Below are 15,387 nucleotides of genomic sequence, written 5' to 3'. Positions count from 1 at the left end.
TTGACTTTTCTTATTTAACGCTGTCTCCTCCTATTAGCCATTCCAAGTACATGAATGTTTGTTAACCAAAATGTGAATGTTGGCTTTCTTTTTCTTTGTGAGTCAGACAGATAATAATTGAATTTTATACTTATTTCAGTTTCCTAGGGAAAGCATGTCTTTAGGCATTATTTTTCTGTTCTTCTATTTGCACTTTAGAGCTATTGTTTTTTCTTATTTAATTATTTCTCTTCCAGACAACCATGTCAAATACATATGGAAGAAGAAATGGCAGAACTAAATGAGTATGTTCATTTATATGTAAAATATAATGAATAGACATTGGAACATCACAAATCACTCATAGAAATTAATGAATCAGGCACACAAGTTGTCTTAGACCAGGGGTTCTCAACCCATGGGTTGTGACCCCGTTGGGGTGGGGGGGATGTCGAATGACCCCTTCACAGGGGTCGCCGGATTCATAACAGTAATAAACTTACAGTGATGAAGTAGCAATGAAAATAACTTTATGGTTGGTGGGGTCACCACAATACAAGGCACTGTATTGAAGGGTTGCGGTATTAGGAAGGGTGAGAACCACTGTCTCAGACAGATTCCTAAATATTTACTAATAAGATATAAATGCACAAATGTTGAAGGAGCAAAAAATTACATTGACTTTTCCCACATTCACCAATATTGTCTCATCAGTTCCCTTTAATTGCTGCTGCTGATTTCCATAGCACTAAACCAATACAATACAAAGCTAAATGTGAACATTACTAAAAGATAACCATTGAAAATCAGAGAAAAACAAAAGGGTGTAATGCCAGTGTTTATAATCAACTTTCTTCTTGTACCTTAATTATATTATGAATGTCTGAAGATAACCCTTGTGTTTTGTAAGTATTGGTCTACAAATTCAGACACTTTATATATATATATATATATATATATAAAATGCATATTCAAACTATAGAGCTTATGACTTTCAATTGCTTTATCATTGCTTATTATGTGTTACATTATATTTTTACTTCATGTATATTGTGGTCCTAATTGGTACCTCTACATAAAGATGCTAATAAAGCCTTATTTACATGATTTGGCATATCATGTAGTAATTGTAGGTGTTAAGTATCAACTGCCCCCAAAAGTCAATAAAAAGACAATGAGATTCCCAGAGGAGAAGCATGCAAAGCCTAGTGTCCTCTTAGATTCCACTGTGATCCACTTACACCTTACTTGGGGATGAACAATATTATGGAGCTGAATGGCAGAAGGAAAATGAAAGAAGTTGCAACTTGGAACATCACTTATGCACATTCATTATTTAACTGTTATGAGAAACAGCATATAAAATAAGCATGTTGCCAATATATAGCATCCAGTCGGCACTTTGGGGGGAACATTCTACCACTTTGACTGCTTTCAATCTTCAGTGATTAATTAGAGAAGTCACGATTACTGATGGTCATCTCAGATTTCAAACAATTTGGATTTTTCTCCTCCTCACCCCAATAATTTGATAGCTAAATAATCTAACTCAAAGTTTTTACCTCAATAGGATCAAAGATATAATGAAATCATTATATAGAAAGATAGAAAAAAGAATCAAAAGTTATTTAGTTTAAAAGAGTAATGACATTGTTTAAAGAAAAAAAGGAAGGGAAGTAGATTTACCTCAATGGTTTCTTTGGTGAAAATACCATATTGAATATCATTGTTATTGTTTCAGAATTAATATGATGAACTGTTTTGATCAAATACAAAGCAATGCAAGATTCCAAGGTAGCCTTCAAAGCTTCTGATTCATATTCAATATTATACTGGAATTCACGAATTCCCTCTGGGAAAATAAAATTTAAATATTTTTCAATTTAACTATATATACATTGAACATAAATTAATCAATACTAATTACACACAGGTACTTAGAGGTAAGGAGATGGCATATGTTATTTAACTCTGTATTTATAATACCTAGTGCTTTACTAGGTACATGACAAACCTCAATATAACTTTGTGAATAGAATTAATATTTCAATAAAGAAATTAATATATCAGTAACTACATTTACACACAAAGAAAACTATTCCTATCACCTTGGGATTTTTAACAGTCAGATTTAGGAAATAAGAAGGTCTAATGGAAAATAATCATCAATAAATATTAGGAAATGTTAAAAATTATTACCTGCATTCTAAATGAAAGTGCTTCCAAAATATTGTGGAAAAATTCCATTGTCTCTTAATTCCATTTTTTCACAAAATTTTGAAGCCTCCTCATTTAAAAAATATACTAAAACTTTTGGACTTGTAATTTATAAAGAAATAGCTTTAAATTCTAATTTAAATTTAGCTTTAATGACATTGAAACAGCTTTCCAATCTGTTAGGGCAGAATTTTCTATTCCTGGAATATAGAGAGCTTTAAGAAGCTTATGGAAAAATTCCAGTATATTTTAATTCAGTTTTCTCATGATTATTGTGAAGCATCCTTTATATTTTGATAGACTAGAGTGCTTACAATGTTTCAATCCTGGGGTATTATAACCGATATACCATGGTTTCATAGAGTCAATTCTTACTGATCTCGCTGTTAACGTTCAATGTTTAGCCGAAAGCACTATAAAAAAAACCTAGGGCCATTTATATAGTTAATTACATTTTCTTCCTCAATCGGTTACAAGAGGAAAATTACAGGAGAGTGGTGTCATCCTCACATAAAAAAATATATTAAGCTCAAACTGGTATTAGAGAAGAGAACTGTCAAAAACAAAAATCAAACCTGTTGCCACCAAGTCAATTTTGACAGAAAGATCCAGCACGCATTAAGCTTCACTTAAATATACGGGTCCCAGACAGCAAACGGAGAGGTATGCTGTGGTCCTGTATGAGAAGGCTATGAGCTGTGTGTGGCTTGACCAGGCTCACAAATGCGCTACCTTCCAAAGCCTGTCTCTTGAACATAGTCTAGTATGTAACGAAAAAGGATGATATCTTTCTCTAAATCATCTTAACAGAAACCAGACAACCTTCAAGAATCAGTTGAGTGTAATTATTATTGTAGAAATTTGAAAAATAGCTTAGTTCTAACAAGCTCAAGTCAGACTGAGTAAATAACTCACCAAATGTTATTAATGTAAAATGTGACCGCCTGGCACACGCTCAACCTAATTGGTTCCAGGGAAACCACATTTAAGAATTTTAGGTTGTTGAATGGGAGGTTATATTTATATTGCACACAAATAACATTTTTAAGCAAATACATTACTGTACACACTTGAGAACCACATGTTTCTGCTTAATTATCAAGTCTTTTAAGGGAGCTGAAGTATCAGATGAAGCGAGGGACTTCTTGAGAAGCTAAGTATAATTTCAGAAGGTTTGAATTCTTCATGGGTGTCTCTAAGTATGGTTGTCATGATTCAAATCTAAGAATAGCCACTGGTACAAAATAGAGATGGTAATATCAGCTAAGAGGCAAGTGAGACACACAGAAATCACTTTATATTTTCCAAACTACACATATTGTGGTCACTGGAATATGAGTACCTAAGGGAAAGGGATAAAGTCAAATTTGACTAAAATTTTGACAAACTGCCACTCTATACTATGTAATAAAACCTATCAGTTAGGTTATTTGTATTTTACTTGAAAAGTCATATTACCAAGTTATCAATATGCCTTTTGCTGTGCTCCTAATTTGGAGAGAATAATATACTTCTTATATTCTGTTTATGGGCTTTACATTGGTAAGACCAAAGACAATGAAATCATGGTGTGCTCATTATTATTTTGTTGGTGGAAGAAATTATCATCCTCTTATGATAAACATAACTGACAACTTTCAGAGAACAAATACAGGTATACAAATAGAGGAGTTCTGGTGGCATAATAGGTTACGTACTGGGCTGCTAATCTCAAGGTCAGCAGTTCAAAATCACCATTAGCTCCCAGAGAGAAAGAGGAGATTTTATATTCCTGTAAAGAGTTACAATCTCAGAAACACACAGGGTAGTTCAACTCTGTCCTATAGAGTCTCTGTGAGTAGGTATTGACATGATGGCAGTGAGGTAAGTTAAAAATCAGTATTTCAGTAAATGTAGTTTCTCATAATGTACATTGAAATTTCAAAGTTACAGAACAATTGTTTGGAGGAATCTTAGCAAATCTTTCAATATTAGAGGAAGTTTATGTCATTTTTCAACAAATTCTTATAAGAACACCGGCTTCATGAAATCAATATTCTGGAGAAGTATATCTTTAACTTTAATTGTATTTTAACAATTAAGCAAACATGTATTGACTAGTCTCTTTTTATATTGATATATGCTAGCTGCATAGGCTTATCTTCTCAAAGCAGCTGTGTCAAAATGTACCCTGTTCTCTCACTAAGACCTGTAGACTTTACTCCAGGGAAAATTTGGAACTCTAGACTGAATTCATAAATATGGGGCACAAAATTTAATTTCTACAGAAACATCTCAAAATACTTTAAAAACAGCTTTTTCTTATCATGGATATTTATATTTTCATTCCTTTATTCATTCATCTGTCATTGAAATGAAAGCTACCATTCTGGTCCCCACGGAGCTTATGATCTAGATCCGTGGTTCTCCACCTTCCTAATGCCATGACCCTTTCATACAGTTCCTCATGTTGCAGTGACCCCTGACCATAAAATTATTTTTGTTGCTACTTCATCACTGTAATTTTGCTACTGTTTTGAATCGGGCAACCCCTGTGAAAGGGTCATTTGACACCCCACCTCAACCCAAACGGGGTCGTGACCCACTGATTGAGAACTGCTGATGTAGAGGAATGAAGTGAAAATATGCCATGACCACACAACTAGTGTTCACACTGTTACTAGGATAACCAAGGCCATCAAGAAATAAAGGAGGCTACAAGAGCAGAGAAACTGAGAACATGACTTGTTGTAAGTCTGTGAAGAGGATTTCCATGATGGAACACAGTATGGTGTTTGCTTAACTAGTTGCAAATAGAAATAGCATATAATCCATCAATCCCATTACTATCTACTAGGTAATATTAAAGAACAATGAAGAATCTGGGAAATACTTCATAACAGGGATGAACGTGAAGACATAATGCTGAGTGAAATAAGCACAGATATTGTATGAGTCTATTGTTATAAAAAGTGAAGGAAGAGATTACACAAAGAAAAACTAAAATATTCTTTGGTGATTACACGAGATAGGGTGGTGGGGAGGGAAAATGACTGACTATGTAACAGCCAATTTTTACTTTCACTGAAGAAAAAGATATTATCACAAAGATAAGTGAGTGATACACACATGAAAGAAAAGGAAGACATGTAGAAACTTCACAAGAGTATTACACCGCAAAAGTAAATCTTATTACATACATAATTACATTGTCAATAATACCACACAGTAATCACAGAAACAATTAGTCCAATGGGCTAATGGGCCACTTGAATACCAGACTCTACCATTCCTGAGATTAGAACTAGATAATGCCTGGTACTCACGGCTGATCACTTTGAAAGCTATCACGATAGAAACTCCTAACTAGATACAGTGAAAGCAAAATGTGGGACAACACATTTGTAGAATCTAAAACTAAAATAATAAAAATGATAGATACAATGGACTGATAGAGACTGGAAGAACCTTTTAGACTATGACCCTCCGACACCCTTCATGCCTGGAAATGAATTCAATGGAGTTTCACCAAACACTAGAGAGTCCTATGAGGTGAATAATAATACCAGAGATGAATGCACTAAATAGAATAACCATCCATATAAGATCATAAGGATAGCATTATTTCAGAAGGCAGGAAGGCATAAGAAAAGAAGATGAAATGGTAGATACTTTAAGGAAGTAAAAAGAGTGCTATTGTGATATGGGAATTGTAATCAACAACACAAAACAAAATATATATGAATTGTTGAATGGAAACCTGATGTGCCTGGTAAACTCTCAGATCACAATAAAAAGTTAAAATAAATACATACATAAGAAAAACAAAACTCTATGAGAAGTCTTGTCTAAATCTATAATCAGAGCTGTAGATCCCCAGTTTATTGTGTGAGGTTCAAATCCAGAGAGTTTTGTCCTGTGGTCCTTTATGGGAGGTGGCAGTGAAAGTTCACTTTCGGGCAAGTTTAATCAAATTAGCAAAATTCTGAATCTGAAGCTATTAAAATCACATCTTCTTCGAATTCCTGTTGGAATCTTTATGTAGATGAAGAGGAATAATGAAAGAAGAGAGACAGAAACGAAAATACTGTTTGTTAATGTTGTACAGATTCTAGAAGCAATTATGTTAGATACCATTAAACTAGAGGCTAGTGTTCTTAGGTTCTCAGTGTTAAGTGTGACACTAACCCGAGGATAGATGGATCTAAACCCATTCACAATCCCCGTGAAATAATACTGCTTCAGAAATTCAGAATCTCGGAGGACAAGGAGAGGCTAAAATGCGGGATGGAGGGGGACACACACACAGAATGAGAGATATCTTGCCCTGCTGTTATCTTAGTACTTTCAAGACTTTTTTCTTACCGTAATACTTGTATTGCACAAAACAAGGAAAATAGTGGTGTACAACATGATTTCTTAATAGGCATAGAATATATTTGTACAAAATGACAGAAACATGAGATGACAAATAATGCTATTAATGTGATAGGACATAAGTAATTCTAGTATGACTGGATTCATTATTAACAGGTTTGACTGAAAGGATTGTGTGACTCAAATAAGTATATTCACATGGATTCAGAAATCAATTCATAACAGTTAAATACTGTCTCCAATGACAAGCTACATATGACACTCAATGAATTGTTAAGTATATTGTGTCTTTATGTAATTGTGGCAAATTATTTACTTCAAGTGATACAGTATATATTCAGAGTATTTTATGAAATATTTTAAATTATCTGGAATTTTAAAATGAGATGCCAAATTTATATACAAAAAGGTGAAATTTACATACAATGCATGCCGTAAACTTCATTTTACAAATTTTTTCAGGCATCATACCCGACATGTTACGTTTTCTAGTTTTTAAAATAAATATTTATTCATAAATATGTTCTAAATTTAAAGCTGTGACATGTGGCTTATTCATATTCCTTATATCAGAAGGGTAAGAAGGAAATTAATGTTGAGGGGCAAAGGAAATTACAGTTATTACATTTTCATTCTTTCCACTACTGACAGAGTCACATCTTATGCCTTAAAATCCATTAAAAACTATGATCATTGTCACTGGGAGTAGCTACTACTATGTGAAGATAGCAAACATAAGAACCAAGAACTAAATCTTTGAGCACCACTCTAATAAACAATATGTTTTAAAATACACAAAGGACACAGATCTTTAAGCAACCGAGCAATTTGCAATCATACCTCAAGAAATCTGAGCTTTCTTTATCATAATTATTATTAATTACACATGGCTGTGGTTTTCTTACCGCATAAATGATCGTGGTAATTATTAGCTGCGGGCCTTTTTGGTACCACTATAATTTCTGTCATACATTTGATAGGATTTTTTCCAAAAAATTCACCCGTCAGGGAGATTTCCACCAATTCTTCTACCCTCTTCTTGGCTTGACATTTTATGACAACTGTAATGGAAAAATGGTTTCAGTTAATTTAACTCTTGATATTTGATCTTACTTGAGATGGAAAAAAAATTACCCTGTCTTGTAAAATAAAACTTGCTCTGGTGTTCTTTGACTAGTCTTGAGATTGCATCAAGAGCAGTGGTGGCAAAATGGGTTGGTTCCGTGGTAGAGTGTTAATTGCAATGTCAGCAGTTCAAACCCACCAGGTACACAGCGGGAGAAAGTTGAGGCTGTCTGCTCCCATAAAGGTATACAACTTTGGAAACCCACCAGGGCAGTTCTACCCTGTCCTATAGGGTTGCTGTAAATAATTTTTAAAATTCAGTACAATATTAGTGAGTGCTCAGTGCATCTAGAATTAACAAAAGTATATGCACATGCATATATGCAGTGTTGATATAAATACATTTTGAGAAGCAAAATATTAACAATAAGTCTATAAAATAGTATGACAAAAATAAATCTGGAATATATACACTACATTATTGAAGATATATTCAAAACCAAACCCATCACCATTGAGTGGATGCCAAGTCATAGGGACCCTCTCTAGAGTTCCCTAGGCTGCCCATCTTTGTGAGAATGGATAGCCTCATCTTGGTTTCGAAGTTCTAGTTCTACCCGACAGCACCACGTTATGGTTTAGAAAGTTGATTCAGGGATTGACAGAGTTATGTCAATAATTCAACTGATAATTGTAAACATCTGAATTGCACAGCTTTTAAAATGTGTATGCTCATTGTGGTAATACCAAACCACTTATAGAATAATACTGTAACAATTAGAGTGCTATACTAAACCCAATGCCATCTAATCAATTCTGTTCATAATGACCCTATCCAGTTTCCAAGACTGTGAATCTTCATGGGGGCAGACAGCCTAGTGGGTTTAAAGTGCTGATCTTGCGATTAGAGTCCAGCGCTTAACTCATCTTGACACTAGGATAACTTGATATTGTATCAAAGACCCCCAAATAACTTCAAAAAATAAGATCTGGTATTTATTTTATAATATTGTTTTTTAAATATTTCTTTTTAAATGATTTATCCATATGTACCTTAAAAGTAGATTTAAAATTTTTAAGTGAAATAGTTAACTCTTTTGTGACTTGTTTTTAAATTTACAAATTTCACCTTTTTTAACTGTTACAATAAAATTAATTACTTAAAATCAAATCTAAATTATATATAAATTATATATAAATCAAATTATATATATTTATAGATAAAAAAGGGAGAAATTACTTTAATTTTCTTCTATCGGGGTCCAGGAAAAGTCAATGATCTTGTGAGAAATCAAAATATTATTTCTCTTTACCCCAAACCAAACTTGTTGACATGGAGTCATTTCTGACTCATAGTGACCTTGAAGGACAGGGTAGAATTGCCCTACCTGGTTTCCAAGGATATACATCTTTACCCAAGCAGCCTGACACATCTTTCTCCCACAGAGCAGCTCCTGGGTTCAAACTGCCAACGTTCTGGTTAGCACCTGAGTGTTTAACCATTGCACCACCTGGATGGCTCCTAATGTATTCCTTTGATATAAGCTCCATGATACTCTGAGGTCATGTGTATGAGAGGCTTAAAACAGTTTGTGGGAAAATCCCATTATCTTTTCATTAAAGTTAAAAATATATTTTTTGGGGGGCTTGTACAGTTCTTATCACAATCCATACATCCATCCTTTGTATCAAACACATTTGTACATAGGTTTCCATCATAATTTTCAAAATATTTTCTTTGTACTTGAGCCCTTGGTATCAAGTTTTTTATGAATTATTTGAAGCCTACACCTACTAGTGTCTAATATATAACACAGTATTTCCCCAATGTATTAAATGTTATACTTTTAAAATTCAGATACATATGGGATATACATTGAATAACAGTGAAAAACAATCATGATATAGAGAAATATTCTACATGTATTATGCCACATATTCATGGCCTATTTGAACAGCAAAATTAACTGATGACCTCAGATTTATGTGTTTTTGCAATACATATCCTATTTTAGTATCAAATAGTTAATTTATTTTTTCATTATAAAATTACGAGTTGATATTGAATACTTTAGAATTATAATAAGGACTGCTCTATATAAATTGTAAGGACTAAAATGGCTAGGAAAAGAGGCAAGTTCTTCTGGTTATAATGAGCTTTCTTTTTAAAGCATTAAATTGGAAATTAATGTGATGAAAGTTGCAATTAGTACTATGTCATTAGTCTTGTCCTGTTAAGTCCTTAGGAAAATAGCCCTCTAGCATTGGATTCATTTTCCATTGTATTTACACTGTGACAGGTAGTCAGGTCCAGTTCCAATTATCGGCCTCAATGGACAGGAATAGTTAAAAATGCACAAGGAGAAAAGGTGGTTCCACAAGCCACAAACTATACCCTCCGTCTGAACATTACCTGGGAAACACATACCTAAAAATTCAGAGGAAAATTAAATATTTATATAGAGTCGAGAAGGGAAAAAAAAGGCCAATTCTGATGCGGTATTAACCACAGAATGAGGAAAGGACTGTAGAGAATGTGAATAACCTCCGTTTATAAAATTATACCAATGTGCTTCTCATGGTTGTAGATTTTTAAAATATACTAACATAAATTTGAGACCCTTTGAAAATAATTTCAGATCTAGAACACAATCTAAAAAAACAAACAAACCAAAAAAGAACACAATCTATTTCAGAATACATACATTACCACTGGGTTGACACCCTTTCTAGAATTATGAGGAGCTGGAATCAACTCATAGACAATGGGTTTGTGATTTTTAAGTTCTAGTGTCTCTGCCTCAAAAATGTACACACCTGCAGGGTCTTTAGGCAGTGGTGCCTGCGGAAGTCCAACAATAGGGTATAGCCAGTATATAGCTCGTACTTGGCCTTTGTCTAGTCTCATTGTCCTAAGGATAAAAGAAAATATTAAAAGGGCACAAAAATCCAACAGACATATGTTCTCTATTAGCATAACCATACATATTCTTTATTAACCTAGCAATCTTTTACTAAAATGTCTACATTTAAAGTTTGACACAGAAAAAATATGAAGAGAAAGCATTTGCTGCAAAGATTGATTTTATAAACATATAAAGCAAAACCTTTATGATGCGAATTTACCATAAAGATAAATGTAACACTACTACTGCAAAAATAAGTTAAAATAAAACAGCTTTTATCCTACTTTTAAAGGTTCTTATTGCTATTCATTGATGTAACAAATCTGTGATTGATCACAAATAAAGGTAATTCCATTCTTATTGGTTGGTCACATGTACAATACAAAAAGTGCCATAGATGTGCAAGACTTCAAAAAGTGATGTGGACTGGCATGAAGCAGGGAACCAATGGAGAGGCCTGAGGGGCCGGCCCTATTACCAACTAAGTAGACAGCCCTTCCCGCCCCACCCCCACCGAAGAATTCACTTCAGAGGACAGCACTGAAGCTACAGCTCAAGGAGAGGGACATGTCTGATCAGAGTGCACAGGAGCAAACGAGGGGGAAGGAAAAAAGAGTGAACCACATCTTGTCCCACCAAGCCCTGAGGACAATATTTCTGCTCAAGAGCAGCCAATACACAAAGAGGACCATAGGGCCGACCCCACCAAGAGACATGACGATCCTCACTGACCCATAGCACTACAGGGGACAATACTGGAGACACACTGTGGGGATTGTGCCTGCCCTGACCACACCAAACCTAGGCGAGGCACTGGGGGGTGTGCAACAGAGTAGCAAAGGGAGCAGAGCAATGAAGTTCCCAGGGAACACTAAAAGTAGACTGTGTGGCCAAGGCATGGTGCCTCATCAGACTAGACTGGAAAACACTCATAAAGGACAACAAATAGACCTTGAACTATTTATAGGCTTTTCTTTATTTTGTCGTTGCCCTTTGTTGTTGTTGTTGTAGCTACTGTTTTATTTTCTATTGTTGCTTTGTTGTGCTCAGACTTGTGTTTGTGCATATTGTTGTCACTGCATGACTATCTGAATGGGATTGGCGGGATAAATAAACCAGAAGAGAGAACAATGGGATTATAGTTCTGGGGGGACATGGTAGAGGGGGAGGTTGAGGGAAGGAAGTGGGTGTTAACAAACAGAGGGACAAGGGACCATCAAGTGACAGAAAAGCAATGGTGAGGAGGGTGTAGGAATTCTGGTAGGGTTTGATCAAGGGCAATGCAACTGAGAGGAATTACTGAAACCCAAATGAAGAATGTACATTATAGTGGAACAAGAGGAAAGTAAAAAGAAATAGAGGAAAGGACTAGAAATCCAAATACAGGCATGTACATATGTAAATATATTTATACATAATGATAGGGAAATAGGACTAAGTACATATATTTATAAGTTTAGTATTAAGGAAGCAGACGGACGTTGGACCTCTACTCAAGTACTCCCACAATACAAGAACACTTTGTTCTAATAATCCAGCACTATGAGATGCTCACATTCCCGAAATGATCACTGAATACAAAGTGGGTGCATAAGCAAATGTTGTGAAGAAAGTTGATGGTGCCTGGCTATCAAAAGATATAGTGTGTGGGGTCTTAAAGATTTGAAGAAAAACACACGTGACCATAGAGCTGAGAAACAACAAAGCCCACATGGAAGAACCATGCCAGCCTGTGTCAACATGTGTTGTCAATGGGATCAGGTATCAGGCATCAAAGACCCAGAGCAAAAAATCAAAATGTGAATGAGGGGAGGAGTGTGGCATGCAGGGCCAAAGCCAATCTGTAAGCAATTGGAGAAGAAGGGCCAGTCAGGGTGCAGTATAGCACCGATGAAACATACAGCTTTCCTCTGGTTCTTTCATGCTCCACCTCCCACCCACTATCATGACCCTAATTGTACCTTAAAACTCTGGCTAGACTAGAGCATGTACATGGTTACAGGTAAGAGCTGGAAACGCAGGGAATATGGGACAGATAAATTGTTCGGGACCAATATTGAGAGTAGCCATACCAGGAGGGTAAAGGGAGGGTGGGAGTAGAAAGGGGGGACTGATTCACAATGACTTTCCTATAACCCCTTTCTCAGGGGCAGGACAACAGACAAGGGATTAAAGGGAGTCGAACAGTGCAAGACATGGAAAAATAATAATAATTTATAAATTATCAAGGGTTCATGAGGGAGGGAGGAGAAAAAAATGAGGAGCTGATACCAAAGGCTCAAGTAGAAAGAAAATGCTTTGAGAATGATGATGGCAACAAATGTACTTAAGGCAATGTATGTATGTATGGACTGTGATAAGACTTGTATGAGCCCCCAATAAAATGATCAAAACAAAGAGATGTGGAATTTACTTTTGGCATATTCCATTTAAAAGAAAAAAATGTATTTGTTCAAATAGCTAGGCTTCCCATATACCACCAGGAAGACATCAATCCAAAAAAATGGATGTGGTCAATGTTGCAAGGCCAACTTTTGTTGTTAAAAATGAAATATAAGAAACTGCAGGCAAGACTAGCCTCCTGGGTGTGGCCCTGTGCAACCACGTACAAACGTCCACGTAGAAGGGCCTCATGCTTTGTTAACGTACTACGATCACTGCGTTGAAGGAGCCCTGTAAGTACTTGGCTACTACCCCAAAATTGGCAGTTTGAACTGAACCACCAGTAGTTCTGAGGGAGAAAGATGTGACAGTCTTCAACTTAATGGCAATGAAGTTATCACTGTCTTTATATTCTGAATAATTTTTCTTTTCCCCCCTTATAAGTTTAATGTCTTCAATTCCTTATCTCTCTTTTTTAACAAGGAGCTCTTAATTATCATTTTGTCCCGGGGCCTACATATTATGTAGCCAATTCTGACTATTTGAATGGCAGAAAGCATGGCAGAATAGACAGTGGGTCCAAGGGAAAGAGCAGAGTCTGGGTTGAGGGTGGGGGAGAGTGGCGGCACATATAGGACAAAATAAGTATTTCCTTTTAATAACACTTTCTGGACTTTTATTGAATGAAACCTAAGAGCAAAGGAAGCATTTAAATCTAGCACCATTACTGGGGTTTGCTTAGATTTCATCTACGCAAAGAGGATGTAAGTAATTGGCATTCTGGCAATAACACGGCATCCTTTAGTCATGACAATATGTCATAGCCACCTGACAGTGTCATCACTGGTATTCCTCGACTTACAACATATTAAAATTATGACAACCTGCACTTACAATGATTTTGGTTTGCTTTTTTGTATGTCTTATGTTAGTAGCATATACAATGTTGCAGCCTGTAATTTGCTGATGTTATCGTTCTCAAATATTCATTCACAGATGTTCAATGATCAGCTTTATAAAGATACTGATAATAAAAGGCAATAATAAGGAAAAGTGCTTAAAAGGGAACTGAAATATTTCCCTTATATCAGAAATTACTTAAGATGGAATTAGTGGAAAGGACAGAGATTACCTGTTCTTTGTCTAGACAACCTATTCCAGGCTGTTCTCTGTATTCTGGTTATTTTTTTTCTGAGTAGTCATTATTTTCACAATCATGGCCTTTCTCTGACTCTGATTCAATCTCATGATTAATAATGGCATCCATTTGAATTTAAAATTAGCAATAATATATATTATACCCATAAAACAAATATATTTTCCTCACCTGTGCATAAACATTTCAACACGTGAAAGAATATGAGATCATGAACTTTAAATTGCTTATGCTTAATATGTATAAGCAGTCAATCATATCATTGTCAGTTAAAATAATTTCTCATTAATGTTCTTATTTAAATGCTACCTTTTTGTGTCCTTATCCAACTCATCGAAATTATCAATCGACCAATATTTCCCATTTGCTCGAAGCACCTGAAGGACGACCATTGTTTTATATAATTTCATACTCCGAGGGACAAATAATACTGGAATGTCTATACTTCCTTTAGGAAACACCACAAGGCCTGTAAAACACAAAATATGTTAATGTAGAAAATATCTGTGGAATATACCTTTAGGGAACAGAAAATAATCACTTATTTTCTTCAGTGATTACATGTTTTGCTCAAATCATTTCAAAACCAATTTTCTTCAGTATGCAAAATTAGAAATAGGCTTTATTATTTCCCCTTAAGTTTATCCAATTATGTTAAAAAACACATTTTTTCCTGATGCCTGAAGGTTCTCGAATGAGAAATTCAAAACAAACCAGTTGCTTTTTACTCTATTCTGACTCGTGGCAATCCCATGTGTCCTGAAAAGTTGTAATTTTAAAAAAATTACTAAGGTTTCTTTTATCATAAAATTTTACTTAATATTATTTAACTTTCATGGTAAACTAGGTGGGTTTTACATATCAGATCATTTTCTGTAGTCAACAGTTTAAATGCCTTATCAAGCCTCTCAACAGATTGCCCTAAGAATTAAGAGCACTTTTGAATTACATTACATTAAAATGACAAACTTAGCATCCTCAAGGTACACAAATGTCCAATGTTCTAGATCTTGCTAGGTATCTCTTAAGTCCTCCTCATGTCACAGTATTTACCTATATTTCTGAAGCCAAGAAAACGGCACAAAATAACAGAAAAGGAAAACTGTACTATGCTTGGGTTCCATTACATAAACCCAGGCCCATATGAGTTATTTTTAATAGACTCTATTTCTGTTCTTTTCATCAGAATATTATAATAATATACTAAAAAAACCTCACTGCTATCGAGTCAATTCTGACTCGTAGCGACCCTAAAAAGTAGGTCTTAATGTCAGATGATAGTTTCTGAAGAGCAGGCAGTTAGCCATTCTTGCATAACACAAAATG

The 15,387-nt window shown here is 35.0% G+C and overlaps 1 protein-coding gene across 1 annotated transcript in view; it reads right to left on the bottom strand.

Annotated features, from left to right (window-relative positions):
• CFAP47 (cilia and flagella associated protein 47) overlaps positions 1–15,387 on the bottom strand; it is a 222,767-nt gene that overhangs the window by 15,539 nt on the left and 191,841 nt on the right. The window contains exons 58-62 of the mRNA XM_075538347.1: positions 14,371–14,530; positions 10,435–10,529; positions 7,458–7,613; positions 1,911–1,915; positions 1,666–1,829 (exon numbers count right to left, since the gene is read on the bottom strand). Of these exons, the coding sequence (XP_075394462.1) occupies positions 1,666–1,829; positions 1,911–1,915; positions 7,458–7,613; positions 10,435–10,529; positions 14,371–14,530 (580 nt within the window). The remainder of the gene's footprint in view (positions 1–1,665; positions 1,830–1,910; positions 1,916–7,457; positions 7,614–10,434; positions 10,530–14,370; positions 14,531–15,387) is intronic.

Source organism: Tenrec ecaudatus, chromosome X (genome assembly GCF_050624435.1).
Source record: "Tenrec ecaudatus isolate mTenEca1 chromosome X, mTenEca1.hap1, whole genome shotgun sequence".
NCBI classification, from domain to species: Eukaryota; Metazoa; Chordata; class Mammalia; order Afrosoricida; family Tenrecidae; genus Tenrec; species Tenrec ecaudatus.
The sequence above is the reverse complement of the archived record's forward strand: the minus strand, read 5'-3'. Positions and strand labels throughout refer to the sequence as shown.